General features: G+C 55.8%; 1 protein-coding gene across 8 annotated transcripts in view; it reads right to left on the bottom strand.

Moving 5' to 3' along the window:
• Window positions 1-27,980, bottom strand: part of DNM2 (dynamin 2) — an 86,394-nt gene that overhangs the window by 11,071 nt on the left and 47,343 nt on the right. For 3 of the 8 annotated variants that reach the window (XM_027587286.2, XM_027587279.2, XM_027587282.2), the window contains exons 5-15: window positions 26,989-27,087; window positions 23,121-23,281; window positions 20,205-20,347; window positions 17,597-17,732; window positions 16,331-16,398; window positions 15,582-15,720; window positions 13,191-13,277; window positions 11,050-11,120; window positions 7,700-7,751; window positions 6,735-6,746; window positions 2,598-2,711 (exon numbers count right to left, since the gene is read on the bottom strand). In XM_027587286.2, coding sequence (XP_027443087.1) covers window positions 2,598-2,711; window positions 6,735-6,746; window positions 7,700-7,751; window positions 11,050-11,120; window positions 13,191-13,277; window positions 15,582-15,720; window positions 16,331-16,398; window positions 17,597-17,732; window positions 20,205-20,347; window positions 23,121-23,281; window positions 26,989-27,087 — 1,082 coding nt within the window. Of the gene's footprint in view, window positions 1-2,597; window positions 2,712-6,734; window positions 6,747-7,699; window positions 7,752-11,049; window positions 11,121-13,190; window positions 13,278-14,249; window positions 14,389-15,581; window positions 15,721-16,330; window positions 16,399-17,596; window positions 17,733-20,204; window positions 20,348-23,120; window positions 23,282-26,988; window positions 27,088-27,980 lie in introns of all 8 variants that reach the window. The other 5 variants (XM_027587285.2, XM_027587280.2, XM_027587278.2 and 2 more) reach the window with 3 other exon arrangements.

The raw sequence follows: 27,980 nt of genomic DNA, 5'->3' as shown, positions 1-27,980 counted from the left end.
TGTCTGTCTCTCACGCCTATGGCTCCAGAGTCCATTCACTGGGCTCTGGCAGAGAAGGAAGCAGGGCAGAGTGCTCCTTCCGGCCGAGCTGCAGTGAGGGGCAGAAGAGGGGCCCGGGGGCCATGGAGCCGGGAAACCCCCATTCAGGCTGCATTCTGGGAGTCCAAGGACAGAGGGTGGAAAAGAAAGGCTCCAGGCAAGGCCCAGGGCCCCACCAACCTCCCCAAGAAAAGTCTTGGGGGCTTTAGAAGGGGCCGGGGCAGAGGTTCCCCGCCTGGAAGATGGTGGAAGGGCCTCTGCTGCCCCCACCCTGCTGTGTTCAGGAGGCAGGAAGCTTCCAGTCGGCCAGCCAGGCCAAGTAACTGAGTCACAGCCCTTGTGGGCCCTGAGCGAGACGCCACATCTGGAACTGTTTATAGTGTGATTCCGCCCAGAGCGCAGCGACTGCCTTCCTGGTGCTGCTGACACGCACACACAGAGCACAAACACACACAGAGCTGCAGAGCCGTGCGCGCTCCCCGCCCCCACCCGACCCCCAAAGAGACCTTCGCCGGCACACACAGGCCGCGGACCCAAACCCTCCCTCCCGCCCACGCCCACCCGCTCCCCAACCCCCTCCTTAGGATTTCCTGCAAACCCACAACTTTCTCCAGATGCGAGCCGGCCCCAGCCATGCCACGTCAGAAGAGACGAAGTGGATCGGCGCAGGCAGTGGCCTCCTCGCCTGCTCCGAGGGGCCGGGGCGCGGTGGCCCTACTTGCCCCCTCCCCCCACCCTGGGGGGCCTGCAGGATGGACAGCCGGCCCCGCCAACCCAGTGTTCAGACTACCTGTTCAGGGGGCTCTGAATGTGTACAGTAGTCTGCACATTGGTTAGGCTGGGCTCGGGCAAGCGGCGCGTCAGGACCTGCACCCCCCAAACTTGCTGCCGCCTCCACAGCGAGGCAGACCCGGAGGTGAGTGTCGGCGCCCACCGCCCTGCTTCCCACTGGGGCGGAGACCTGGACAAAAGACTGGGGAGTCACAAAAGGGCCTGGGTGGGAGGAGAGGTGCCAGGGCGAGGCAGAGGGAGGGTGCCGCCCGCTGAGGGGTCGGGGGGCTCTTGGCTGAATCAGTCCCCTATCCCTACCCCACACTGGAACTGCTTCCTCTCGGTGGTTTTTCAAAATAAAGAAATAATGTTTTGCCTCTCTGAGGGGTCTCTGAGAAGGTGGCCTGGTCATCGGGGGGTCTCGGCCACGTGTGTAACTCTGAGGGTCCCTCCCGATCTGAGCCTGCTTTGTGTCTGGGGCGCACACAGGGCCCCTTTCACGGGCCTGCTGGTTCTCGTTACTGCCGGCGGGCGCTCCCCGCTCCTCCCGCCCGGCGCTTCCGTGCCTCTGGTCTGGGCCCACAGGAGGGTCTGGGGCTCCTGCTCTCAACCCCCACACGACGGGAAAATGAAGGAGCCCCTCCTACGCTGAAAGGAGCTCTGAAAGCTGGACTGGCGACGAACTGCTGGGACAGGGTCTGGGCCCAGAAGTCCCTCTACAGCTGCCCAAGGCTGTGGCCAAGGCTGGCACTCCCGCCCTGGGCGGAGAGGCCTGGGCCCAAGGTGGAGACCAGCCCTCGGCGTGCCTGGCAGCTGACGCACCAGAGCAGACTGGGTTTCAGACAACGAGGGTGGAAGGAGGGTGAAAATGCAAAAGCGTCATCCCCACCTGCCCTCAGACAGACTTGTCGATGCCTTCCCTTGGGCCTCTGTCAGACACCTAACACCGCCCCGGCCAACGGGGAGAGCCTGTAGGCCCAGGAAGATGAGAGAAACACAGTGCACCTCGCTGGTGACCCTCAGAAGCCAGCCCAGCCCACAACAGCACAACAGGCAGTCACCCTGGGGCGGCATCGTTTCCGGGGCCACTAAGCAGCGGCCATGTTGTTAAGAGAACGAAGCAAAGCGATGGGCCACTCGGGACGGGAGGATGGGCCCGTGTGGAGGCGCAGGGACCCAGATAGCGGCGCTGCCCGAGGCTGCCCGCTGGACTCGCAGCCCTTGCCCACAGGGTCACGGAGACTGCGGTATGAGGCGGCCTGCGGGCTACTCCCCCGGTCAGTGCTCCCAGAGGCCTCCGCACGTCCTTTGGATAAGGACAAGCACCTGCGGACCGCTCGAAAGACACTGTAGCTAGGCCTGTTATGGGGCCCATTCTGCTCTACTTCGTGGATGGGGAAACAGAGGCCTAAGGAGGCTACAGGCCCGGCTGAGCCTGTGCAGGTTGCAGATGTTGGAAGCCCAGCACCTCAGCAGCCTGGCTGTGAGCCTGAGCCCCTGACCTCGGGCCCTGCCCACACTGAGAGCCAGGGATGCCTCACTGTGACTCTGGGGGCTGTGATCAGTTTCTAGCCCGCTGATGGCTCCCCTCCCCCATCTCCCTTCCAGCCTGGAGGGTTGGAGCTGCCATCCGGCTGGACCCCTAGGGGGCCAGCCTGGCCATTACCATTCTCTGCCGGAGCTCTGGGATACTGGCGGTGCTCAGGAAGCCTTTCTTGAATGAACCAGAGTGAGTGAGTGAGCACCCACCCACCCCAGCCCCACTGTCCTGACCCCCAGCCACTCACCTCCTCATCCTTGTACCAGGATAGAGACTCCGCAGTTAGCACAAACCAGTACTCCTTGGAACCGCCCTTCATCAGGCTGATGTTGTTGATGGTCAGCCAGCCCCTGCGGATCACCTGGGGGGGAGGGTGTTGCTCAGAGGACAGCGCCTGCTACCCCGCCCAGCCCACCCCTGTGCAGTGGCCAGGGCCCTTGTCCCCGGTAAGGAAGAGGGACCATGGCAGGCACACCTCCAGCCTGAAGCCAGGCAACCCAACTCCACCTCACCCCTAAGCATTTCCCACTGGCAACCAACATGGGACGCCCAGGCAGACAGACACAGGGCACGCACACTCACTCGCAGGCCCAGGGCTGACAGGGAGCGGACCCCTGGAAGACCCCCTGCACACACGGGGTTAGGTTCTGTTTGCGCAGGCAATAACGGGTATGCCTGGCTAGAAGGGGCCCAGGGAAGGTCCCGGGCCCATACGTGTGTCACATGGGATGTGACCATTGGAGGAATCACACCTGCAAGACCCAGGTACCATGCCGCCCTCAGACCCCGCCCCTTGCACCCTCTGGAAGGTGGCTGTTGAGGGAAGGCTGGAGGAACCTGCTACAAAATGGAGTGGTTCTCTCTCTCCTTTTGTGGCTGACCAGCAGAGGCTCAACGCGCAGCGGCAACTCTGCTGCCCATTCTGTTGGCTCATCTGCCCAACTCACTCAGCTCAGGAGGACCCTCGGTGGGCAAAGGGACCTGCGCTGAACAGGGATCGTGGCCAGTCTCTGTCCTGGGGCTCCCTTCCCCACAGCCTCTTTCCAGAAATTAGGAGGAAGGGATGCTTCCACCCAGAGGGCTGGGGCCAAAGGTCTGAGCCTGGGGAACCTGCAGGGGGATCATGCCCCGTGCTGGCTTCAAACCCGGGGGCAGGCCTACTTTTCTCTGACACGTTAAGGTTCTGGCTGGAAGATCCCCAGATGGGGCTCATCTGGCCACAGCCGTCAACTGAGTAGGAGGCAGAACCCAGGCCTACACAGAGGACTCACCTGACAGCTATATGCAGGCAGCCTGGGGGGCCATGGTCCTATGTTCCCTGGGTCATGAGGCATGTGTGGGCCGGAGCTACCCATCAGTCTGGATTGGGGACCCCAGGGCAGCGGGAAGCACATGGAGACACAGGCAGGGCCGCCTGGGGACCAGGCAGCAACAGACCGGGCCAAGCTACAGACGTGCGGCCAAGGACAGCTGGGAAGGACTGGTGTGGAGTCCCCCCCCACCTCCCAGGGTGGGGCGTGGCAGAAGCTCTGGAGATGGGGCTCCAGGGATGACTCTGGAGGCTACATGTCTTCCTAATGGGTGGGTCTCAAGAGGGTCTTCATCCCCTGCTCTCTGACCTGCCCCCAAGCCTGTCAAATCTTCACAGGGCCACCTGCCTCCTATGGCTGGAATCAGGCTCTGAGCCTCAGAGGCCATGAAGGTGGAGGTGGCCCGAGTGCACCCAGGGACCCCTGCACTACCCGGAAGCCCTTTCCCAGGCTGGGGACAGCACGGGATCCCACCTGGCAGCCCTTCTCCAGTCTTCCTAGTGATGATGAGAGCACTGGGGAGACCTGTGGCCACCAGGAAGCACCTGCCCAACCACGGGCTGCCTGGCGGGCTAGGGGGCAGAGGCTTCCGGCCGCACTACGCTCATCCTTGCAGGGCACCCTGGTTTAGGACTGAACATCTGGAGTCCTGGGAACACCCCCCGCCCCCAGGCCCAGGCAAAGGGGAATGTCTGGTCACGCTGAGGGCAAGGCCGGTCTTCACACTCAGGCCCGAGGCCATTCTGCACATGACCTGGGAAGGAGTCCCTGGCCCCAGGGCGGTGCGGGTCTGTGTGTTCACACCGGCTCCTTCCTTCCCCACCCCAGGGGGCAGGGCGGGGCCTGCTTAGCCTTAGCCCAAGCCAGGCAGATTAGATACTTTTAAACTTCAGTCACTGACAACCAGGGGAAGGGGAGCAGGAGGTGAACACAGGTGGTCAATGCTCCCCAGAAGAGAAATCTTCACATGGTGAGGCCTCTTTACTCTGGGGCTGAGCCCAGCTCCCGAGGGGGCAGATGTGCCCCACCGGCTTTCTCAGGGGCCTAGCTCACCTGCTGCCACCCTCAGTGAGCAGCGGGCAGAGCTGGCCGACAGGGCCCTGGCCACGCAATGGGCGGTGTGGCCTCGGGGTGGAGGCACTGCCGGGCCAGGCCGGGAATGTGGCACATCTGAGCCTCGAGGCAGGAGGCTGCTGGGTAGACTTGGAGAAGCCTCCAAGGTCCCCTTCCCCTCGAACTGCCCAGAGAGCGGTCTGTGTGGGAGCCAAGTGGGGTCAGAGACAAAATCCCACGCTGGGGAGGTGCAAGCCGTGGGCTGCAGACACACGCGCGCGCGCGGAGTCTAGAGGCGAGGGAGTTGGGCCTCCTCATCCAAAACCCAGACTTGTGCCCCAGGGGCCTGGCTTAGAAGGAGGGGGGCGGGGGACAGAAGAGGCAGGCAGGCTCCCACGCTCCAGGGTGCACAGCGACAGGCATGCAGGCACGCCCGGGATGGGAGGAAGGGCCGCCAGGAGCAGCACAGGCGGGTGGCTGGCAGGAAGCAGCAAGCTGGGGCCCGCCGGTAGGGTGGGTCAGCCTCCTCCTGGGTGAGGGTCTCAGCCTGAATCGCCCGGGGCAGGAATGGAAACCATGGCTGGGAGACCTAGGGGCCCCAAAGCCTTGACGGATGTGGCAGGGCTGGGCTTTGTGGCTGGGGACGTGGAATCTGGCAGGAAAATGACTAAACTTCTTGGGGTGCAAGAAGCAGGCCCCTGGGCGGTGTGGAGGAAGGAAATGGTTCAAAGAGCACTGAGGGCGACATGGGGAAAATGGGAGCCACGGGCCTAAGGACCAGCCATTCCTCCTGCCACTGCCCCCACCCAACCCTGCCCAGCGTTGGCTCTCTGTGCACCTTCCAGGCCCCAGGTGCAGCGCAGCCCTGGCACAGGATCGGCTCAGCTACTGCGAAGACCTCCGGGGCTCACCAGAAGATCCCTGCCATAGGGCAGCAGCTGGGGCGCCCAGTGCCTCAGGGGCCGGAGGTGGGAGAACATCCCGGAGAAAGGAGGCCCAGGCTTTGCTCTCTGAGGTGGAGAGCTGGGGCTGAAGCCCGCCGCCTGGAGGTGAGCACCTTGAAAACAGCTCACCTCTCAGATGGGAGAAGCACCTGCTCCCCACTGGGCTGGGCTGGGCCACACACGGAGAGGAGGTGTTCCCTATAACAGGGATGGCAAATACCATTCATCGCGGGCGGCCCCACTGATCAATGCGTGGCAGCTGCCACGTTAGTGAGAATTCCGGGACGCAGCCGGAAAGGGTGCTAGGATCGATTAGTGATGTCTGCCACAGGCCAGATACAAGAGAATGGAGCAAGTGGAACAGATCAGTCTGATCAATCGTTGTATCTGCCACGGGGACAGAAGGATAGTGGCAGCATCCAGGAGAGAGTTCCCTGATCAATCAGTCATGTCTCTCATGGGTGTTGGAGGGGTGTCACGTGCAAAGCTACCACGTGGAAAAAGCATTCTTTGACCAGTTAGTCACATCTGCCACAGAATGGGGAATGGTGGCATGCTCAGGAAAGAATGCCAGGATTGATTAGCTATGCCTACCTCCGGCAAATGCCGGGGAGAGGCACAAAGGAAAGAGTGCTGGATCCATTAGTAATGTCTGCCGTGAGTGCAGAAGGAGGAAATTCCGGCACGATGATGTCTGCACTGGAGTGGCGGCAGCAGCAAGAACGAGTTCCAGTAGGACTTAAGCAAAATCTTCCCTGGCCAGGGAGGTGAGGGGAGGGAAGCCTGGGAGGTGTTAGCTGAATATTTGCCATCCCCGACCTATAGGAAACTAGCTAAATGTGTCAGGAATGGGCTGGAGGGTGAGCCTCCTACAAGGATGGTGGTCAGGTTAGTGTCTGTGTGAGTTGGCTTACGCCCAGGGCAACACAAAGTCCGGCAGGCGTTGGCCATGGCAGGTGGTTTTTAGGTTAGCTTGATTTTTAGTTGTTCTGTTATTCTAGGGACATTACAGGGTGGCGGGGTCTCCACCACTCTCAGGTTCTCTAATGTTTGCTACCACACTAAGTGGGTACTTACCAAGATCTCCCCCTTTGAAAATGCAAAGTTAGGATTGTGGGTAAATCAAAGAAGAGCAGGCAGAGGAAAAGAAACGTAAGGGACATGAGGGGACAGAGAAAAAGCAGGAAAAGCACAAAAAATGGGAGGAGAGAAGAGCAGGGGGAAAAAAACAGCAAAAGAAAAAAAATTACATGCTATTAATTATATTCATGGTGTTAATATTTAATTCATTATCATCTCCCGAAATAAAAAAGCAACAACATATGTATTACCTACGGCAAGCACAAAAAATCATGCAGTGGTTACATCCTTCTTTTCCAGAGGGCTCTACAATCGTGCAGGATAGCAGAGCCCCCACCCCTGCCCCACCCCCACCCCATCTAATGTGGAAAAGCGGGGTGGGCACTGACAGAAATTTTTGCAAAGATGATGTGTTTTCTTAAAGAAAAAAAGAGGCACCTGATACTGGCATATATGAAGCTGTTCATATTGTTCATGCCCAAGGCCTCTGGCTGGGGCATGACATCGAGGTAGAAAACCCTTCCCGTGGCTCTGGGCTTTTCCGGGTATGGGGCTCAAAGCACCCTCAGGCTCCCCAGAACTGCTTATCACAATGCAGCCTCCCACCCAGGCCCTCCCACAGATTCTGAGTCTCTGGGGCTAGGACCGGGAACCCAATTTGTCTGCAGACACCCATGGGTGACTGGGCTGCCCCTCTCTCAAGGGTCAAGTTCTAAGTGTGGCATTGGATGTCAGACGGGGCCTTGTGGGTGTACAAATCTGCCCCCCAGCCTGTGCCAGAGCTTCAGCTCAAAGATGGGTTTCCTGAAACATCAAAACCTGAACAGACTCAAGAGGCTGGGGAGTGGGGGTAAAGGGTCTGGTAGGATATGCCACGAGCCAGGCACCATCACTGGGCTCAGTGGTCCCTAAGTGCCCATTGGCCCCAAGGGTAGAGCTATGGGCTGAGGGGGGTGGGCTACCTGGTTGGGGATGGCTCTCTTCTTGTTCAGCTGTGTGCTCCTCTGCTGGGCGCTGAAAACAAAGCAGAGAGAGGACTCGTGTGGCGACACGCGGGAGGGACTCCGCCCCTTGGGGAGGCCAAGGGATCAGCTAAGGGCAGAGGCAGAGAGAAGCCCCTTACGCACAAGGGGCTGCCCAAGGGAAAGAGTCAGGCTCATGCAACGAGAAAATGTATTTAGGTAAACTGAGGCTTCGAGGCCTTGACCTCAGCCACTCCCAAGAGCACCAGCTATTTCCAGGGGTCAACGGCCCCAGAGCCTCCAAGGCGGGGGCCTGAGAAGCTGGACTCCCATGTGGCTTGGAGGGGGCCGTAGTGGCTTCAGAGTAACCTGAGCACCAGGCTGTTTGGGGGTCAAACTTGAGGCTTCTTCCCACCCTCTCTTCCCATCACTGACCCCGGCACCAAGTCTTCAAAGGCTCTGACCACAGAGCCGGCCAGCCTGGGAGATCAGACCATGGGACAGCTGCCCACCATGAAAACATCTTGGATGGCTCCTGGCCCAATGCAGAGGAGAGATAAGGTCCACGGGGTGTGTTTCTCTAAGGTCCCTTGTCTATAGTCCCTGCTCTCTTTTCCTCTTCAGCTATCCTGTTTCGTAGCTAGTTTGTGCCACACAGATGAAGGTCACATGTCTTGTATGTGGGAACCTACTCAGCTCCCTTGTTCATCCTATTTTCCACTGGGACAATCACAACGCCACCTGCAAATAATGGATATCTCCTATAACTTAGACATCCTATTTTCTTTTCTTGTCGTATTGCTTTAGGAATAAGATATTCCTTTAGGAATACGTATTGCTTTAGGAACTTTCAGAATATGACAAGGCAAACCACCTTGCGTCATTCCTTTACTGGCTGCCTCTGGGGCTGTACCTGAAAGTTCAAGCTGGCTGTTGGGATAAAGGAGAGAGGGAGAGAGAGAAGGAGAGAGAGTTAAGGAAATAGGCTTCTATTCCTAGATCAGTAAAGGCTGGAACATTAAGTACGGGGGAAGAATTTATCCAACAATTTTCCTAACATTCAGTGAATTCATTATAGAGCTTTTTCTCTGGGCCCTGGTTTTTGTGTTTAGAGGGCAGTGAGAAAGCAGCCCAGAACATCTAAGCACAGGATGGAGTTCGGTCAACAGTGTCTGAAGGAGACAGGACTGACTAAGACACACACAGTGATGGCTAGATGCCAGTGAGGTCCCGGATGTGCTGCTTCCGAGGGGCTTCCTGGCTCCCACCTTCCCCTGGCAGCTGATGTAGCTGCCCCTTTCTCTTGCCTCTACCCAATCAGGAATGTCTTGCTATTGGGGATGGGGGGGGTGGGAGGGAGTGGGGAACGGTGGGGGGAAGGAGTCCAAAGTCCTCCCCCCGGCCTGCAGGGCCCTCCTGGCAAGGGGGCCTGGTCTGTCAACTCCACCTTGCTTTGGTTTCCCCATGCCTCACTCCTTCTTGGCCTTCCTTCCTTGTCTCCAACACTGTTTGGGTTCCCTGACTGTCACCTGGCGGTCTCTCTAGGCCCCATCCCTTGCTCCACTTTCCTACAGCCCCTCACCTACTCTCCTTTCCAACTCTTGTCTGCCTTGTGACAAAGTGCTCAAGAACACGTGTCCAGCCTGTGGGCTCTGAAAGGGCAAGGCCAAGTGCGGCTTGTTCACCGTCCTGCCCCAAAGGCCCCGCACTGGGCCTGGCTCCAAGACAGCGCTCCAAGGCTATCCAGTGGGACCCCGGGGACATCCCCCCCGCCCCCAAGGCTGGGACCCTGGCTTGTGCCTGGGCTGGGCGGAGCCTGGCACCCTGGGCTCCCGCGCCCAGCCAGGGCGACCCCGTTCACACACCAGGAAAAAGGCACACAGCAGGCAATACCCACCCGGTCACCAGCTGCTCAGTATAATAACAGCTGGGGGAAGTGGGAAGGCCCAGGAATCCAGAGGAAAGAGTGGAGTGGTCAAAGGAAAAACAGGAGAGATTGTGAGAAGGAACTGTGGATGAAGTGTGAGAAGCAGAGACATCAAGGTGAGGAAAACAGCAGCAAACCAAAGAGGGGGACCAGCGTTTTCAGCCCACACACACCTGGCTGCTGGGGGAAGAGGCGCAGGGGGTGCACCTGCGGTGCGGCCCGTGGTCATGGTCCCCCAGCCCTCCCATAGCAGGGACGGCCCAACCGGGGCCCTTGGCTCGTCTGGGCATGGGGAGCAGCTTCTGATCATGCCCTCCTTCATTCGTCCATTCATTCATTCCTTCCACTCACCTACCAAGTGCCCAGCAAAGATCAGCTGACCAACTCTGTTGAGTGCAATTATAAATGTTCCACCCAGGAAGTGCTTAGTCCAGCACAGAGACCCCTGAGCGAAAGATCCTCTTGTCCAGACAGCTAGCCCAACACTGGGCTCTAACAGGTACTTCTCCACAAGAAAGCCTCCCTGCAACCCCGAGGCCAGGCCAGAAGGTGGCCCTCCGGACTCAACACAAGCCTCACACAGCCCTGACCCCAGCAGTGACGGCACTGTGTCTTAACTGGTTTGGTGCATGTCTGTCTCTGGCACGGGACCTTCCTCTGAGGGTGGGGACCTGGGTCTGTGCTTGCTCACTGCTGTGTCACAGAGCCTGGCACAGAGAACACACACCAGAAATACTTGCTAAGTGAATGCAAGGAAGCTGGCTACTGCTGATTCTGTGAGTCTGCTGGGCTCAGGCAAGAAGACCTTCAGGAGCCACCAGAACAATCTACATAACGCCCAAGCTGGCTGAGGGCAGGCCCAGGGGCTGAGGGAGTCAGCGAGTGATGCTTGAGGCAGCCAGCATTTACATCTACATCATGCCCAAATCAGAGATCCCTGCGCTGGCCCCTTGTCCAGGTGCCATGGAAAGTTCCAGTTTTGAATCTACGGTGTATAGATGGAAGCCACGGAGGGCCTGGACAGCACCTCCCAGAGAGCAGCCCCGAGTCGGAGCCCAGAGCCCGTGAGACGCTCCGTGAAAGGGCCAAGTGCAGATGGGGGAGGCTGGGGAAAGTTTATGGAAGGCTCTGAGAAGTCACGCAGGAAGGAAAGCATGCTGCCAGCCTCACCCTTCCCGAGGCGGCTGACCAGAGGTCGGCGCACAGGAGGTGTGTTGAGGACAATGAGGATGGGGGCTGCTGTTAGCCCAGGAAAGCGCCCAGATACCCCCAGGCGGCTCCATGTCTCACCCCAGTACCCCGACAGAAAGACCCTCTTGCCCTAGTCGGCTGAGGGAAGCCAACTCGACCACCTCCCTTGGGGCCTGGCTCTGAGGGCAGGCACTGGTGCCACCCACCGGCCACTGTCCTGAAAAGTACATACTTGGCAAATCCAATGAAGTCCTCGTGGTTCGTGTTGATGTAGGACTGCTCGATGTCAATCAGAAGGAGAATCTGGAAGAAAGCAGGGTTAACTATGAGCACCGAGCTGAGCTTGGCGGGGATGGCAATGGTGGGAGCCCTTCCCACACCCACCAGCAGGGGGGGCTGGAACCATACTGCTTCCCTGGCAGGAGACCTGGGAACACACATACATACCTTGGGGTACATCTGCAGAGGGAAGGGGGCATGGGTACTTTGAAACTTCAGGGCCTCACAAGAAAGAAAGACTGGGCCAACAGAGCAAAGTGAGGCAGCCGTGTGGTGGGTGCAGGCACGGCCTCTGGGGCTGACCACCTGGGCTGCAGTCTCGCTCAGGCCCTGCCTGGTGGTGTGACCCTTGGCCACAGGTTACGGAACAGTACGGAAAGGGGCAACAAGAGGCCCGGCTGCATGGGGTTAAATAATTCACAGCATGTTTAGAGTAGCGCCTGGCGTGTTGTTAAGTGCTGCATTAAAACAGCAAAGGCAGGGGCGCCTGAGTGGCTCAGTCAGTTAAGCATCTGCCTTCGGCTCAGGTCATGATCCCAAGGTCCTGGGATCGAGCCCCGCATCGGGCTCCTTGCTCAGCGGGGAGCCTGCTTCTCCCCTGCCTGCCGCTCCCCCTGCCGCTCCCCCTGCTTGTGTGCTCTCTGTGTCAGATAAATAAAATCTTAAGAAAACAAACAAAAAAGAAACAAACAAAAGCCCAGCGAAGGCAATTTGGCCAGGTGAGGGCATGAGAATGGGACACACAAACCCAGGCAGCTAGGAGCCAGTCAGGAGGTCATCTCAGCTAAGGGACAGGCCTTTACACAACACCCTGCCCCTTCCTGTAATTTCACTGTGCCTCTGAGCACTCAAGCGTGAAACATGCCAGGCACTTGGACCTTGTGCGGTTGCTGGAAAATGCTGGGGGGCTCTGTGCATGGGAGCCACGGTTGCTGGTTTTATAAGCCTGAGCTCAATGAGCCAGAGCCCTGGGCCAGTGCCCAGAGGTGCTGGCAGTGGGACAACCAGGCACTCTGGCGTGGCAAAAGGACAGCCACATCCCTGACGACAACAAAACAAACTGGAATCTTTCAAGCTTTTGGTACAACTTCCGGGCTACAGAAGCCACATGGGCTGGAGCGCAGGTTGACTGGGGGACCCTCTGAAAGACAAATGAGCCATGTCCTGCTCCACTGATGGGTGACACGGGGTGGCATCACAACTGAATACAACACGGGGGCCTGTTCTGGTTTGAACAAACACCTGCCAAGAGGTCACGGGGGAGGGACTGAGACCAGCCGTGGGCCCTACGGAGACGAAAGGGCAGCCGTGGGCTCACTCGGCACGTGACCGGTGAGACCCGTGCCGCAGAGGTGTGGGGACCGGCCCCACTCTCCATCTTTGTGTGTGCCTGGACGGTCTCCACAAGAAAACTGTTAATACCTAAAAAGCACCCACACATCCTCTGCTGGGCGAATGGATAAATAAGCTGCGGTCCACACACACCCGGGACACCACTGAGCAATCAACAGCAACAACCTTCGCAAACACCCCGTACAACAGGGATGAATCCTGAACGCTCCATGCTGAGTGAGGGAGGGTAGACCCAAGATGCTACATACTACAGGGGTCCATTTAAGTGACATTCTGGACAAGGGAGCAGACCAGTCATTGCCAGGGCCTGGGGGTTAGGGTTGGGGCAAAGGACAGGAATTTTGAGGGTCACAGAGGTGGGGGTCACCTTGCTTTACGCATCTGTCATTATTCAAGGTAATGTATGCTCAAGATTTAAGCACATAAAAAAAAAACTACACACAGGGCGCCTGGGTGGCTCAGTTGGTTAAGCGACTGCCTTCAGCTCAGGTGATGATCCTGGCTGGAGTCCCGGGATCGAGTCCCGCATCGGGCTCCCTGCTCAGCAGGGAGTCTGCTTCTCCCTCTGACCCTCTTCCCTCTCGTGCTATCTCTCATTCTCTCTCTCTCAAATAAATAAATAAAATCATTAATAAATAAATAAATAAAATCATTAATAAATAAATAAATAAATAAAATCTTAAAAAACAAAAAACTACACACATAAATTATACCCGAAAAATCAAACAAAAAGCCAATTACCTGGTCCTTGGTTCTCCCCTCCCGTTCCCGGATGTAGGTAGTGACGATTCGCTCCGTCTCTTCTCGCAAGCGGGGGTAGGAGCTGAGCTGGGGGGCCGGGGGGGGGGTGGTGGCATTGGTTGAGTCCTCGTGGCACAGGAAACAACATGAACCACAGAGAGAACACGGGGGAAGGGGAGTGACCAGGGGCGGGCCTACCGAGTCCCCACCGCACTCCTGTCTCCTAGCTGCCCTAGCTGGGAGACAAGAAGGGGACGGTGGGGCCACGGTGTGCCAGAGTGACAGGGCGCCCACGCACGAGCAGAGATGCTTCTTGAGAGTGGATTTGAAGGTGGAAAGTGGCAAGGGAAAGTGGGTGGTGTGTGTCTACTGCCCGAGAGTGACGGCCACCCCCTCCGCCCAGCAAGGGGTGAGAGCAAGGACACCAAGCCTAATCAGGGCCAGCGGGCCAGTGGGGCGGGAACTCTCGCCCAGCTCGTGAGTGAGTAGCGCCTGTTCTAAGATGACGGGAGTGGCATCTGGGCCATCTACCTCAGAGGGACCCCCTTACAGAAGGCTCTTCCCCGATCCTAACTGAACCAAACGCAAAGAGAAGCCCACCCTCCGAGGTCTGGGTTAAGTCCGCGTGTTGGGGAAAACTGAGCAGACGGTTAAAGTCACTAGTGGAAAGCCTCTGAAATGCCCCATAACACGTGAACTCGCAGATCCACGCGCCAATCACAGTTCACACTGGGTGACGGGTGGAGACCCTCCTCCTCTAATTAGGGGTTCCAGGAACAGGCACTGCCTCTTGTCCCCACTGCCTGCTTGGTGACCGTCCCTGGCAACACCCCAGGCCTCCTGTCCCCATCAGAGCCCAAACTGGAAACGTGGAACACCCAGGCACTGCGACTCCCCCCTCTTGCCTGCCAGGCAAAGTTGAGATGTTGCCAAGCAAAAGGTGGCCCACGGAAGGGGGTGCCTGCTGAGGCAGACTTTCCAGATGCACAGGTGGAGACTAACATGGGGGGAGAGGAGATGTGGGACAAATGCGCAGGTGACAACAAAACCTTCGGTTACCTTCTCGGCACACTTTTTAATGACCGTGGCCAGCTCTGAGACCACGAGATCAACACACTTCAAACTCGGCTCTTTAAGCTTTACAATCTGTTTTTTCACAATGGCTTCAAAGGCCATGTCGGGGGTGAAGAGCCCCGTCCTGGGTCATGCGGAGGGCGGGATGAGGTAGAAAGACACCCAGGGACAGTGCAGGCCACACACGTGGGATGGGAGACAGAGAGAGAAGAAAGGAGAGTCAGCTGGTTAGTGACATGCAAGTAGGAGCCTGTGCCCGCATTTGCCCCGGAAGCTGCTTCGGATCAAGGAGGAGTCCTGGGTCGGAGGGGAGGCTGGGGCCGGGGCGGGGCTAGGGGGTCAGTATCACCATTCGGACGGCAAAGGGAACGTGAAGCCCTCGAATTTTCACACCTGTGACAGTGGACTCTAGGACAATAATCTCCACCCCATCTAGGTTTTTCTCTCTCTCCCTTTTCTAATCGAAGAAGCTTAAGAAGCAAATGTGGGCTTTTCCAGACTGAGACAGAAGGCTCAAGCAGAGTTTCCCTGCCTTAGGAGACCGACCCAGGGCTCTGGGGCTTCTGCGGACGTGCAAGCATAAACCGCCCGCTGGGAAGGACTTCAGCTGTCCGGCCAAAGCGTGCTGCCCCGGGAACCAGGACTGCGGGGGAGCCCAGCACATCCCGCCGGCCAGAGATGGTGGCCCGTGAACACCAGCACACGGGTGCCTGGGGCCTAGTGGCTGGGAGGACGTGCTGCCTGGGGGGAGAGCTCCACGCCCGGAGGGAGCCAGGGCTCCTGGTGGAGGCATCAAGGAGCGGAGCCAGCTTTGCTGGGCTGGGCACCCACTCAGTCTGCTGTCAGCATTCGGACCTCTCTTAGTGCCTTGAGGACAGAGAAGTGGCTGGCTCCAGAAAAGCCTGAGGGTGCCAGGCATTCATTAAGAAGGGGTGACGGCTTGGGGGGGATTCAGGGAGCTTGGCCTCCAACAGCTGACGCGGGGTCCCTCTCTGCTTCCCAGAAGGCAGCAAAGCGACAGCCCAACGAAACCCCCACGTCCATCAGACACATGCTAGGCTTGGTATCAGGGTCCCAGGGAGCCCTGCCCACCAGTCAGGCCAGTTCTGGAGGCTTGGCGCACCCCCCTCCCTCCCGGACATTGCGCCCAGGCCAACGCCGCCGCCCGAGCCCCAGGGAGAAGGCCACATTCTTGGAAACTGAGGCAATCTGGGGGGGGGGGGAAGGGCAAAGGCTGGAGCAGCACTGGGAGCCTGATACCAAACCCCCATACCCCCGCTTCCAAGGCCAGGAGTCACCCTGCCAAGGGCCCAATACCTTACTGGTACACTGCCTAACTGTATTGATTAGCTCCTGGATAACCAGGTCGACACATTTCAGACAGGGCTCTTTCAGCTTGACGACCTGCTTTTTCACAATGGCCTCGAATGCCAAGTCCGGGGTGAAGAGCCCGGTCCTAAAACCATCCGTACCCGGGGGTAGGGGAGATAAGTCAGAGAGAAACAAAGCACGGTCAGCAATTTCATAGGCACGGGCCAGGGCCCCGAGACTGAGTCAAGGTCTGGGGGTCGGATGCCTGCATCCACTGCCTGGAAACCCACAGGATGACCCGAGGACCCCAGGGTTGATGGAAGATTGGACAACCAGAGTGACTACTTTTGTAAGATAACAGAGGGGACCTAGGAGTCTCACGGGGGACCCGTGATGGGGACGCATGCTGGGTTCCTGTAATCGTGACTCAGCTCTGGCTCCCCGCAACCCCCCGGGGGCAAAGCTACAGTGAGCTTTCTCAGCTGGGCTCACACCAACTGACTGGGCAGTTTAACCTACATTTAACCCAAGGGCGGCAAGCAGCCCTGTGGCCTCAACAGATCCACACAACACGGCACACCCGCCCTCGAGTGCCCTTGGAGGCCCACAGGGAGAGACTTAAAGCTACCGAAAACCACCCAGGAGCCCTCTCCAGGCCTCACACTCAGGGCACCTGGAGGGATGGGAGACCAACTGGCTGGAGAGTGGCGCCGCGGAGGTGAAGGGAACATGGCAGCTCTCCCCTTGGAACTTGCCTGACTCCATGGATGTTCTTAATGGCGTAGCTGATCTCGCGCCGTAAATCCTTCTCGTCAAACTCCATCTGAGAGCAGACAAATCACTCACATGCAAAGTGGTACCTGCATCACCCCCACAAAGGGTGTGTATTTGGGGAGCATATGTCCTGTGTGTGGTTGTTTTCACATGGCAGACTATTTCACTGGCCAAAATTTTTAAAAACATTAAAACCCAATTTCAGCGAGGATGGTTTGAAATGAACACTCTCACTCTCTCTCAGAGGGAACGTGAATTCACATAAACTTTTTTATGGACTGTTTGGCAGTGGCAATCAAGGACCTCCAAACACATAACTATACTTTCAGGCAGTTTTAAACGGTCTAGAAACCCTACATCGAGGAATTCATAAGAATTAGTTATGTTCATAGAACTATTCATAACTGCTAAAAAATGTGAAAACAACTTAAATGTCTAATAATGGGAGACTGGTTCAATGTATGATGGGACATCCATAAGATATTCTCTTGCCATTAGCAATGCATGAAATGTAAATGATTGGTTTGGAAAGATGGCCACCATATGAAAAAAGCAGGATACAGAAACACATAAATTGTTTTTCAAGTATGAGTGAGCAGATGTGCTGTGTTGTGTGTATGCTGGGGACTTACCCATTTGCACAGAAATAATCCTGAAAGGGCAAACACCGAGATGCTAACGGGAGTTGTCTGCAGATGCTAGGATTACGGGTGTTTTCATCCCTTTAGCTTTTGATTTTTTATTGAAAATAATTTTACTCGTTTTCATAAAAATGATGTATGAAAAGTGTAAAACTTCAAGCAAATTAACAAGAAAAATCTCAAATCCCAGAACTGACATTTTTGAGTATTCTTGCAGATCTGTCTATGCAAAGACACACATCGAGACACAGCCTTCATGTGGAAGGATGTTGTAAATATTATCTATACGCTACGCTATACGTGTTGGCTCCTTAACCTGCCTTTTTTCCCCTTCACCACGAGGACATTTTCACATGAGAACTGACCTATGATTTCTATGTATTTTGCAAAGAATGTGTATTGGTTTTCATCAGAGGGCAAAAATGGAACTTTCCTATGGGTCTGCTGCACACCTCGAAGCTGTCGGCTCAGGGAAGGAAGCCCCAAGGTGACATCTTCACCACCTCCGCCCACAGTAGGCAGAAGCCCGGAGGGAGGAGCTCAAGACCCCCTGGCCTGGGAGGAGGCCCTGACCAGAGTCAGGAGGGCCCAGCCCGGCAGTGCTACCTTCACCAGCTCAAAGGGAAACCGCTCATGGAAGATGCGATTGATTCGGGCACCCCCGGAGAGCTCCAGCGTGTCCACTTGGTCTCCGGAGCCTTCGATCCTCTTTTCAAAGTCCACCCCAAACTGCTGGACCATCCTACCAGGAAAAAGAGAACCCGAATGTCAGAGGGGAAGGTTGTGACACAGCTCCAGAATCATGCTCTGAGTCAAGCCGTGGCTTATATGCTCCTTTTCATTTTTTTAGCAGCAAGATGTATGTGTAGACCAAAACAAATAAATTACAGAACTGCCTATGGCATGCAATCACAACACGCCAGGCCCACTCTACAGGCCCATTACGGTGATGGGTGGGTAGCAGTTTTTACTGCCATTTTGCAAATCGTAAGAGTGGGGGGTGGGGTCACAGCTTAGCAACCTCTGCCCTGACCAGGCAGAACTGTAAGTGAAAAGGTAGCCCCTCCACACAATTCAGGTGTCTTTGCCCCTCTGAGCCTCTGAGCCTCTGCATAGTGGGTTGATTTTAACAGTGTCCCCACATGGGGTCATTGTGAGGATTCAAGGAACTTCTAGATTTTATTAACTCCAAGAAATCACCAATCCTAAAGAGCACTATTAGTCTGTACCCCCACAAAAAAGAAAAAAATGCAGCCAATTAATGGTGATTCACCTCAAACTTCTGAATTCAGGAACGTTAAAATGTTTTTCTTTTTAAAAAGTGCTCACATAATTGATGAAATATGTTAATACCGCACATGGGCCCTTCGAACCCAGCCCAGCCCTTAAAAAGGTCTCCAAGTGTCGCTGATTAGTACTGTGACCATGTGAGCAGTGGAGAACTAAAGTATTTATTAGTGTTCAGTTTTTCTTAGCATTTCTAGTTGTTTCCCCAGCTTCTTGCACTGTCTGCCTTAATCATTTCTGTATCTCTGCCCCCCTCCAAATTTTTTTTTAAAGATTATTTATTTATTTATCTGACAGAGAGAGAGAGAGACAGTGAGAGAAGGAACACAAGCAGGGGGAGTGGGAGAGGGAGAAGCAGGCTTCCTGCCAAGCAGGGAGCCCGATGCGGGGCTCGATCCCAGGACCCTGGGATCATGACCTGAGCCGAAGACAGACGCTTAACGACTGAGCCACCCAGGCGCCCTCCCCGCTCCAAATTCTTGATGTTCTCAAGTTCTGCATGTAGTCTGCCCTGAAGGGGAGCTGCTGCAATTGAGGGACCAGCCCCCACTGGGCCAACAGCACGAAGCACAGTTTGCTAGCAAAGAGATGTCCAGCTCTCGTGTGCAAACACGGCCAATGCCTGCAAGATGCCGGGGCAGCCAAGCGTGGCTGCCAGTGAATGGGGTTCTCCCTGAACACCCGGTGGGAAGGCAGGCACAGGGTGATTTCAGATCCCAAGAAACTCTTTGCCCACAAGAAGTAAACAGTGTTAAGTTTGAGCATAAAAGCATTCTCACCCCGAACCCTCCACCATGCAGTGCTGAGTGGCGGTGCGGAGGGGGACAGACAGACACGGACAGCAGGGTTATGGTGGCCATTGCGGGCGGTGTCCCTCTGGTGTGTCCAGGGGAGGAGCCACATGGGTGGCACCATCTGCCTTATGAGCTGCCAGGGAGTCTCTGGATCCCACTCTAGCCAAGCGCCCAGGGTTCCTGGCAGTCCAGAAACCGGGAATAAAGAGGCAAGAGAAGCCTTGAGAGAGAGAGAGAAAGAGAGAAAGAGAAAGAGAGAGAGAGAGAGAGAGAGAGAGAGAGCGCACGCCTGGGATCGTGGGGCACACCTACTCCCCTGCCTCCTAGCAGAACGGCTGTGAAGAGTCCCCCACAACTCTGAGCTGGGACAGTGAGCACTGACTCAGGGTCCGAGTGAGAATTCCAAGGACAGAGCAGAAAGAGCTGACCCAGGGCCAAGCTCCCACCCCAGTCCCCCATGTCTGTCCTCCCCATAGCCACCAGAGGGCGCCTATGATACCTGAATCAGGCCATCCCTCCTCTGCTCAGAACCCTCCATGGCTCCCACCTTACTTGGAGCAAAAGCCTCATTCCTCCCTGTGGCCCACAAAGACCTGAATGCTCTGACCCGTCCCCTTCCCTCTTCCACTTCGCCCCTCACTCATTCTGTTCTGTCATACAGCCTCCTCCAACACTGCAGGGCACAGTCCTGCCTCAGGGCCTTTGCACTGGCCAGGCCCCCATCCCTGACCTCTCCAGGTCTTTTCCTGACTCTCACTGTCTCAGCGCAGCCTTCTTGACCACTGCTTTAAATGGCAGCCCCAGGCCCATCCCGGCACCCTAGCCCCTTCCCCACATTAATATTTCACCATTTAATGCACGACATGTTTTCCTGTTTACTTATTTTCTGTCCCATCCCTCCCCCATCCCCGTCCTAAGCACACGGGGCAGGGATGGCTGTCTGCCCCATTCACTGTGGCAACCCCAGGGCTCAGGACAGGGCCTGGCACATAGGAGGCTCTCCACAAATGTTACACTAAGTGAAGAGATGGACAACTGACGACCGGCACCCAGCCTGGACCTGGGACCCTGTGGCTGGGCGGAGGCCCCCATGAGCCAGGCTGGGAGGCTTGGGGGCAGGGGGGAGCACGTACTGCAGCAAGGCTTTGGTTTTGCGGGTGGGGTCATCGGGCCGGAAGTTCTTATACTCCTCCACCTCCTTCTCCAGGGATAGCAGCTGGCTCTGCAGCTTGCTCCGCAGGGCTGGCAGCGACTCCCTGATGTGGTTGGTCAGTTGCTGGGGGAGGGAGAGAGGCCAGAGGTCAGAGGTCAGGACAGGTGGGATGCCGGGAAGGGGCTGGCCTGTGGCACCTGCCAAGGACCGATGCCGAGATGCCCCGCTGAGCCCAGTACACCACCCAGCCTCAGGAGAAAGCAAGGGAACGCTCCGGCTGGAGTCACACTAGCGCGTGGGACAAGGAGAGGTGGCCCCCCGTTGGGCAGCTAACCAGGCTGTCCACACCGCAGGGTCCACACGACACGTGTGCCGACCAGCAACAGCCCCCCACAAGTGCTCCGGTGAGAGGCCCAGGAGGCCACCCGAGGACCCACGCACTGAAGGACTGGCTGGTGGGTGACGGTCCACGTGGGCCATGGAACACCAGGCAGACAGAGAGACGCGGGGACAGGCCCTATAAACTAAGATGGAAACAGCTCCCCAGTGAAAGGAACGTAACATCATGTGCTTCCTTCTTGTGAGAGACAGGGAAAATGAGGAAGGTAGTTTTAGCTGCCCGAACAGAGAGAAGGAAGCTCCACGGGAAGCAAAAGCGGAAGCAGGGCTGGAGTGGGGCAGGCGGATAGAAAGGGGGCCTCTCCCTGTGGCCCCTTCTCCTCGCCTCTTCTGCTTCGGAATCACGGGGATTTGTTAACTGCTCACAAATTGTAAGAGGAAGCAGCGCTGCAGAAAACGTTACAGCATAAGCCTCAGGATGGGTGGTGAGGGAAAACGTGAGAGAGGACAGAAAATATACTGCTGTTAAGGGAGGGAAAGAAGGAAGGGAAGGCAAGGGAAAGAAAGGGGAGAGGGAGGGGAGGAGGGAGAGGGAGGCAGTGATGGGGGTGTTGCAGACACAGCGGTCTCTCCGGGCCCTTAGCGTCGCTAGAAGGTAGCCCAGTCAGTGGTGACACCGGCCCCCGCTGGGGAAAGGACCCAGCACCACATGGGAAGAAACGGGATAGTCACTATATTTGGGCTGTATGACTTTATTTTTTATTTTAATAGAGAGAAAGAGAGACAGAAAGGGAGAGAGGGAGGAAGGGAGGGAACAAAACAAAAGCATAAAAGCAGCTAATACCCTAAAAGTGCAAAGAAGCACTTGCCGCCATCTTTCCCACAACAGACAACAATTTACTAGCATCCATCCTCAAGCTACAAAAAAAGTGTGAGGGAGCCTCACGCTCCAGCTCACCACACTCTGTGCTTATGAATCTGATGGCCCCGCTGAAGTCCTCTGTGGCTGGGGGCCCCGCCCCAGCAGCTCGTCCCAGATCCCTCTGTGGGAGCCGCAGGCCTTTAAGGGGGGGGCATGGAGGCTACACACTCTGCAGACCTTCACCCCAGTGTCTGATAGCATCCTAGAGCACAAGAGCAGCCCCGTTGTGCTCACGGGGAAATGTGGGGCGGGGGTGGGCACAGCTCCAGGAAGTGCCACGATGCAGAGCCAGGCCCTCCGGAGGCCAGCCAGGCCCCCCGCCTGCGTGCCAGCCCTTAGCAGAGGCCTCCACCACCTGCGGGGCATTTTACTTCCCTTCTTCTCCCTTCTTCGCCCAGACCAACTGCTTCCTCCCACTGGACACATTCCATCCCCTTTGCTCCCTTCAGCTGCCCCCTCTGCCTTCCTGTTCTGCACTGGCTCTTCCTGGCCCCCATTGCTCCCTCAGCCCTGATCGTGCCTTCATCTGGGGACGTGCTCCGAGGCTGCGCCCCCACATTAGAAATATGCCTTCCCTGAGGACACAGCCCCACTCGGGTGTTGCCACTGTGCCCCCACCGCCTGCCTGACTGTGGCTCTCAGTTCCTCCCCCTTCCGGGAAGCTGCCATCAAGTATCCAAAGGGCACATCTTGCAACCCTGGGTGGACAAACCAGGACCAACCCTAAGGACAGACACAGCCTGTTACAGCGTGCCTATGTAATCCCCCATCAGGAATTTTACTCTCCAGAGAAATCCACACACGAGCCGTACGATGGTATTCACATTAACGGCCACCTTCGTGGTTGCTCTCCAAAGAGAGACTGGCAGGACAGCCTGCGGCCCGTGCGTTCAGAGACCACGACACAGCCACAAGAAAGAACGAGGAAGGGTACTTTTCGGCACGGCCAGTGCTCCAGGAGATAGCACTGAGCAGAAAAACCCAAAAGCGGGGCGGGGTGGGCGGGGGGAAGAGGCATCCACGACTACGTCATCCTTTACGCTAAGAAAGGGAGAACTATGATTCTTGAAAGTCCTTTTTGCTTCTATGGACAGAAAGAAGTGCAGGCCAGGTTGACAGTGGGCCCTGCGGGTGGGAGGGGGGGCAGACGGTGGCGCCTCACAGCATGCTCTTGGTTTTCGAATGCTGAGAATACGTTCCCAGTACAGAAAGAGCGGCCGGTGATGGTTTCCAGCTGACACCCAGGGGACGGGGGCTCGGACAGGCTGGGCCACCCGGTCAGAGGTGGGGCTGGGCTTTGGCCCCTGCAGGGCTCAGGCCCCACAGTCCTCCAGCTGAGGTCCTGTCCAGCGCTCCCGGGCACCCTGCCTTGGTGCGGGCTGGGCCATTGTCACCAGGTCACCGACGCCAGGAACTGTATGCAAACCTCTGGGTATGTTGATTAGATAATTCCAAGTATTTAATTGTAATTAAAATAAAAGCAACAATAACAGCAATGGTGATAATAGTGCCGCTAGAGACTCACGGAACACCCCCCTTCGTCAGGCCCTGAATCAAATGTGGTTGGGACCCATGTTGCTCTGGACCACAGCCAGCAGCATAGCGGACTGCACCTGCACAAAACCCTGGCCGTACCTGATTCAGGGTCTTCTGCAGGTGTGGAGTGCCCATGCGGTCGGCCATGTGCCGGTAGGCCGGGTGGGAGAGGAAGAACTTTCTCTCGGCCGCCAGCGCCGCGCGGATGTCCTTCTTGCCCTCAATGTCCTTCTGGCTGCGGTTTACCACGCCGATGTAGCCTGCGGAGACAGTCAGTCAGGGCAGGGGCAGTGCCAGGCGGGCCAAGGTGCCTGGATGCCCACCATGGACCCTGTCCCATAGGTCACTCAGACAGGGCCACAAGCCGGACCGTTTCCTCAGAAACGCAGAGAACATGAACACAGAGCAGTCCTGAAAAGCAACAGAAATGTCTGGAGGAAGGAGGGGTGACACCCGGCCTGGTGTGAGGTGGGGTACAGAGGAAAGCCCTGGAGATGAAACCCCCAAACTGAGCTTTAGAGACAAGAAAACCACCTCAAGAAAGAAGGGGGAGAAAAACCAGCTCATCTTGCCAGGTATTAAACATGTTCTAGGGGCACCTGGGTGGCTCAGTCTTTAAGCGTCTGCCTTCGGCTCAGGTCATGATCCCAGGGTCCTGGGATCGAGCCCCACGTCAGGCTCCCTGCTCGGCGGGAAGCCTGCTTCTCCCTCTCCCACTCCCTCTGCTTGTTTTCCTGCTCTCGCTATGTCTCTGTCAAATAAATAAATATTTTTAAAAAATAAAAATAAAAATAAAATAAAATAAAAAATAAAATAAAATAAATAAAAAGTCCAAAACCACACATGGCAGGCAGGTGGGAATGATGGCTAATGCTTTGGAGCCAACGGGAGGGAAGCTTTTTAGAGATGATTGTATTTGGGTTAAAATTTTCTGTATCAGACACAAGAAAATGGTAACCATGACTACATGAGAAATGGGACTTGTGGGCGGGGCTGGACGACCTTCAGAACCATTCTAGAATTCTTTAATCATAGAAAACAGGATTTAAAATCAAAATGCTAATGTGAAGAAAAGATTTGCCTTCTTCGGACATGAAGCAATTGGAAGAGAAGAGAATGGGGATAGTGTTCAAAAAACCAGAACGGGGGCGTCTGGGTGGCTCAGTCAGCTCAGAGTACGACTCTTGATCTCAGCTCGGGTCTTGATCTCAGGGTTGTGGGTTCAAGCCCCGTGTTGGGCTCCACACTGAGCACTGAGCCCACTTAAAAAAAAAAAAAAAGCCAGAAGAGTCACGGGTCCCCGAGTGTGGATGCAAGGCGCCCAGCAGTACAGGTGTGTGGGTGGGTGTCATGGGACACCAAGAACTCAGCCGAGTGCCTGACCCATGGTAGGTGCTCAATAAAAAGATGTGGGGATTGTTTTCATCCCAATCGACATAATGAAAGTTGGAGAGGTGGACTGGGGAGAGGTGGCAAAAGGCCCAAAGAGATCCATACACACAGATATACCCTGCTCTCAGTGGGGGGTGTTTCAAGGTTTCCCTTGGGGAGAAGGGGAGTGGTGTCTGCCTGCCATTTATCCTGCCAAGCCTTGTGCAGGACTGGTTACCTTTCATTCTCTCCATCTTTGCCATTATGTCCATTCTGCAGATGAGGGGAAATGACCAAGGTGAGGTCACAGAGAGGGGCCGCAGGAGAACTCAGATGTGAGCCCAGACTGGTGAGAAGCCCAAGCTCACTATCAACCACACAACAGTAAGCAGGAGAAACAGCAGGGAGCAGAAACAGTGGTCTGGCTGGGATTCTGGTTCCTAAAAGCACAGGAGCTCTGAGTCTTCTGTAAGCCAAGAAAAAGGATGCAGCCGGGAGATTCTAAAAGGCACAGGACAAGAGGAGAACACTGAGGGTGGGAGGCCTGAGGGCACAAGCCGGGAGCCAGCCAGAGCGGGACGAGGAAGGGCTGACTTTCTTAGAAACAGACGGGAGGGCAGAGGAGGGCAGACGCAGACAGCAGTGAGGGGGGCGGAAGGAAGCTGACTAGGCCCATGTCATCCAGCCACCCAGCACCAATGCTGAGCCCAGGTAGCATCCTCCGGGGACAGAAATCTAGGCCCCAGTACATGTGGGAAGAGCACAGGGTGGGGGTGGCTGGCAGAGGGGATGGGGACATGTGGGGTCTGCTTCCCTCTTCGGCACCAACCCTTCCTTCCTAAACCTCTGACGCAGAGGCACTCTTTGGTTCCTGATCCTGGCAGCCACCTCTCCTTACTCAATGGCCCAGCACGGATGGCGCAAGGTTGGAAACCAAGGTCCGAATGTTGTCCCACGCCCATCCCACACCTGGAGGAGGGAATCCGTGGGGGCCAAGGAAAAGATCTAAATGGCGTGCCGAGGGTGCCTACAGCTGACAGCAGATCCCCCAAGAGAAGGAATGGGGCAAGAAAGGAAAGCAATTAAGAAAATGGCTGAAAAGTTTTTTTAAAAATTAAAGCCTAGATGGACACTCAACACCATGTCACAGTGACAAACAGCAATAACCCCAGCGTCCAACAAATAAGGATTGAGTAACAAATCCTCATATAAGGGATTCCACAGGACCTCTTGAAGTCACCTTGAAGAATATTTGCCTGTCATGGGGAAACACTCTGCTGTTCTGCTAAGTGAAACGGAAAGTAGGTCACAAAGTGGCAGGACATTGAGAACCAGCATTCCAAACCAGCTCTGTCACATCCTAGTTTTGTGAGCTGGGGCAAGGCATTCAGCTTCTCTGTGCCTCAGTTTCTTCATCCATAAAATGGGGACAGGAATAGAGCCACCGCATAATCTGGATTGTTAGCAGGATTCAATGAGCTCGCCCACACACATCAAGAGCCCGGAGCAGTGCCTAGTACGTAACAGACTACTTAGTATTTGCTATTCTAATTTTTTGAAAAGAAAAATATTTAGGCTACTCCTGTCAGAAGATCTAAACTTGATCCTAAACCTGAACCTTATCAGGTTCTCCATCTAGATTTAACTACCAATTTATAGGGAACAATTGGCCCAATCCCAAGTGTGGGCCATGATCTGGTTTCTTCCACAAAAAATGGTATAAGAGGAAAAAAAGGGGCTGGTGGGAGAGCTATTCAACCAGAAACCTAGGTATTTATGTGTAAAATGATATGATGCCAAGGATTTGCTTTGTAATCCCCCAGGAAGCAAATAAGGGGAGGACATTCAGGGATTCGAGATTAGCTGTGTACAGTTGATAACACTAAGGCTGGGTCCATGGGGGCTCCTCGTACTTCTCTACTTTCAAGAATGTTTTTTAAATGTTCAAATAGAAAGTAAGCATGAATATTAATAAAAATTATGAATCCTGGGGCACCTGGGTGGCTCAGTCAGTTAAGCATCCAACTCTTGGTTTCAAGCTCGGGTCGTGATCTCAGGGTCGTGAGATCCAGCCGTGTGTCGGGCTCCAACCTCAATGCAGAGTCTGCCTAAGACTCTCTCTCTCTCTGCTCACCACCCAGCCTCTCGCAAATAAATAAATGAATCAGAAGGAAGGAAGGGAGGGTGGGAGGGAGAAAGGAAAGGAAGGGAAAAGGAAGAAAAGAAGCTAATTAATTAATTAATTATGCATCCTGGGGAACATTTTTGGGAGGAGAGCCACAAGGTAGGAACTAGTGGAAGAGGGGGTGCTGTGGATGACTCTGGTTTCCCTTTTCTTGTAGGTTTGTTCATGTTCCCCAAGTGAGCAGGTGTTAACTGTGTAACTGGAAAGTCAATGTGTACAAATCAGAAGAAAAAGACTTATGAAAAAGCAGTGACTCCAGGCCGTGGGGAAACAGGCAGTGGTAGGTGCTTATTTGTGCATACTTCCAGGCATCGGTCCAGGTTTCGGTAACAATAAGGACAAAAACATTATCATTTGAACCACCTCCCAGCCACCACCCTCCACGGCTCCCAGCTCCCCACCCAACCGCACCTCTTCTCAAGGGGAGCAGCTTGTTCTCCAGGATGTCCCTGGCATCAGTGCCTTCGTCCATCAGGTCGAGCTTGGTGATGACGCCGATGGTCCGCAGGCCTGAAAGAGCCGAGGTCAGAGGATGCCGTGAGGGAGGAGCCTGGGCTGGCAGCCTGGTGGGGGTGGGGTCCCCACTTCCAAGCTGTGAGACCTGGAACAAGCTATAACGTCACCTGCCTGGACCCCAGTTTCCTTCATGTCAAGTGAAGACAAAAGCCACACCAATCTCAGAGGGTTGTCCATGAAGATAAACTGCCTTGTGACAAACATGCAATCAGTAAATACTGGCCACCGTCATTGTCATTCCTGTGACCTGTGACAGTGTCTTGCTGCTGCAGTATCAGGGGGAGACCTCATGGAAACTCAAAATCCCGGCTCAGTCTCCATGCTGTGCTCTCTGAGTTACCCGCAAAGTCCCAACATCATACGCAAACCCACGGCGACGGTTTCTAGGGTTACCTTGCACCTGAATGGCCAAAATTCCACTCTGGAAACCACCTCATCGGATTCCTCCTGTCCCCAGGTCACCTCGAATCAAGGGAACCCTCCGAGCGAAGCTGCTCGCCTACAGATCAGCTGGCCCTGGCGTGCCTACAGATCCTCTGTGATAGTGCCTGTGTGTGTGTGTACGTGTGCATATGTGTGACACACAGGAAGCCCAGGGAGATCTCCAGAGGGTGCTAAGGGGGACTTCAAGGGGCTGACAGTTGTGCTCTCCCTGGTGCTCCTGCCTGTTCACATTCGGCTGTGGGGTGCCATCATCTTTTTGGAGGGCAAAGGGGCCACAGCTGTGAATACCCACAAAGCTTGTGCCAGGCAGGGAGGGGAGAGGCAGAGTTGGGGGACTGGGGAGGGGGTCTGGGGGCCTGGACTCTACCGGAAACGCTGCATTTCACTGGAGCATCATTTATGAACAAAGAGGTGACAGTGGCCAGCTTGGTGGATGCTGTGCA

The sequence above is a fragment of the Zalophus californianus genome, chromosome 1 (assembly GCF_009762305.2).
Source record: "Zalophus californianus isolate mZalCal1 chromosome 1, mZalCal1.pri.v2, whole genome shotgun sequence".
NCBI classification, from domain to species: Eukaryota; Metazoa; Chordata; class Mammalia; order Carnivora; family Otariidae; genus Zalophus; species Zalophus californianus.
The sequence above is the reverse complement of the archived record's forward strand: the minus strand, read 5'-3'. Positions and strand labels throughout refer to the sequence as shown.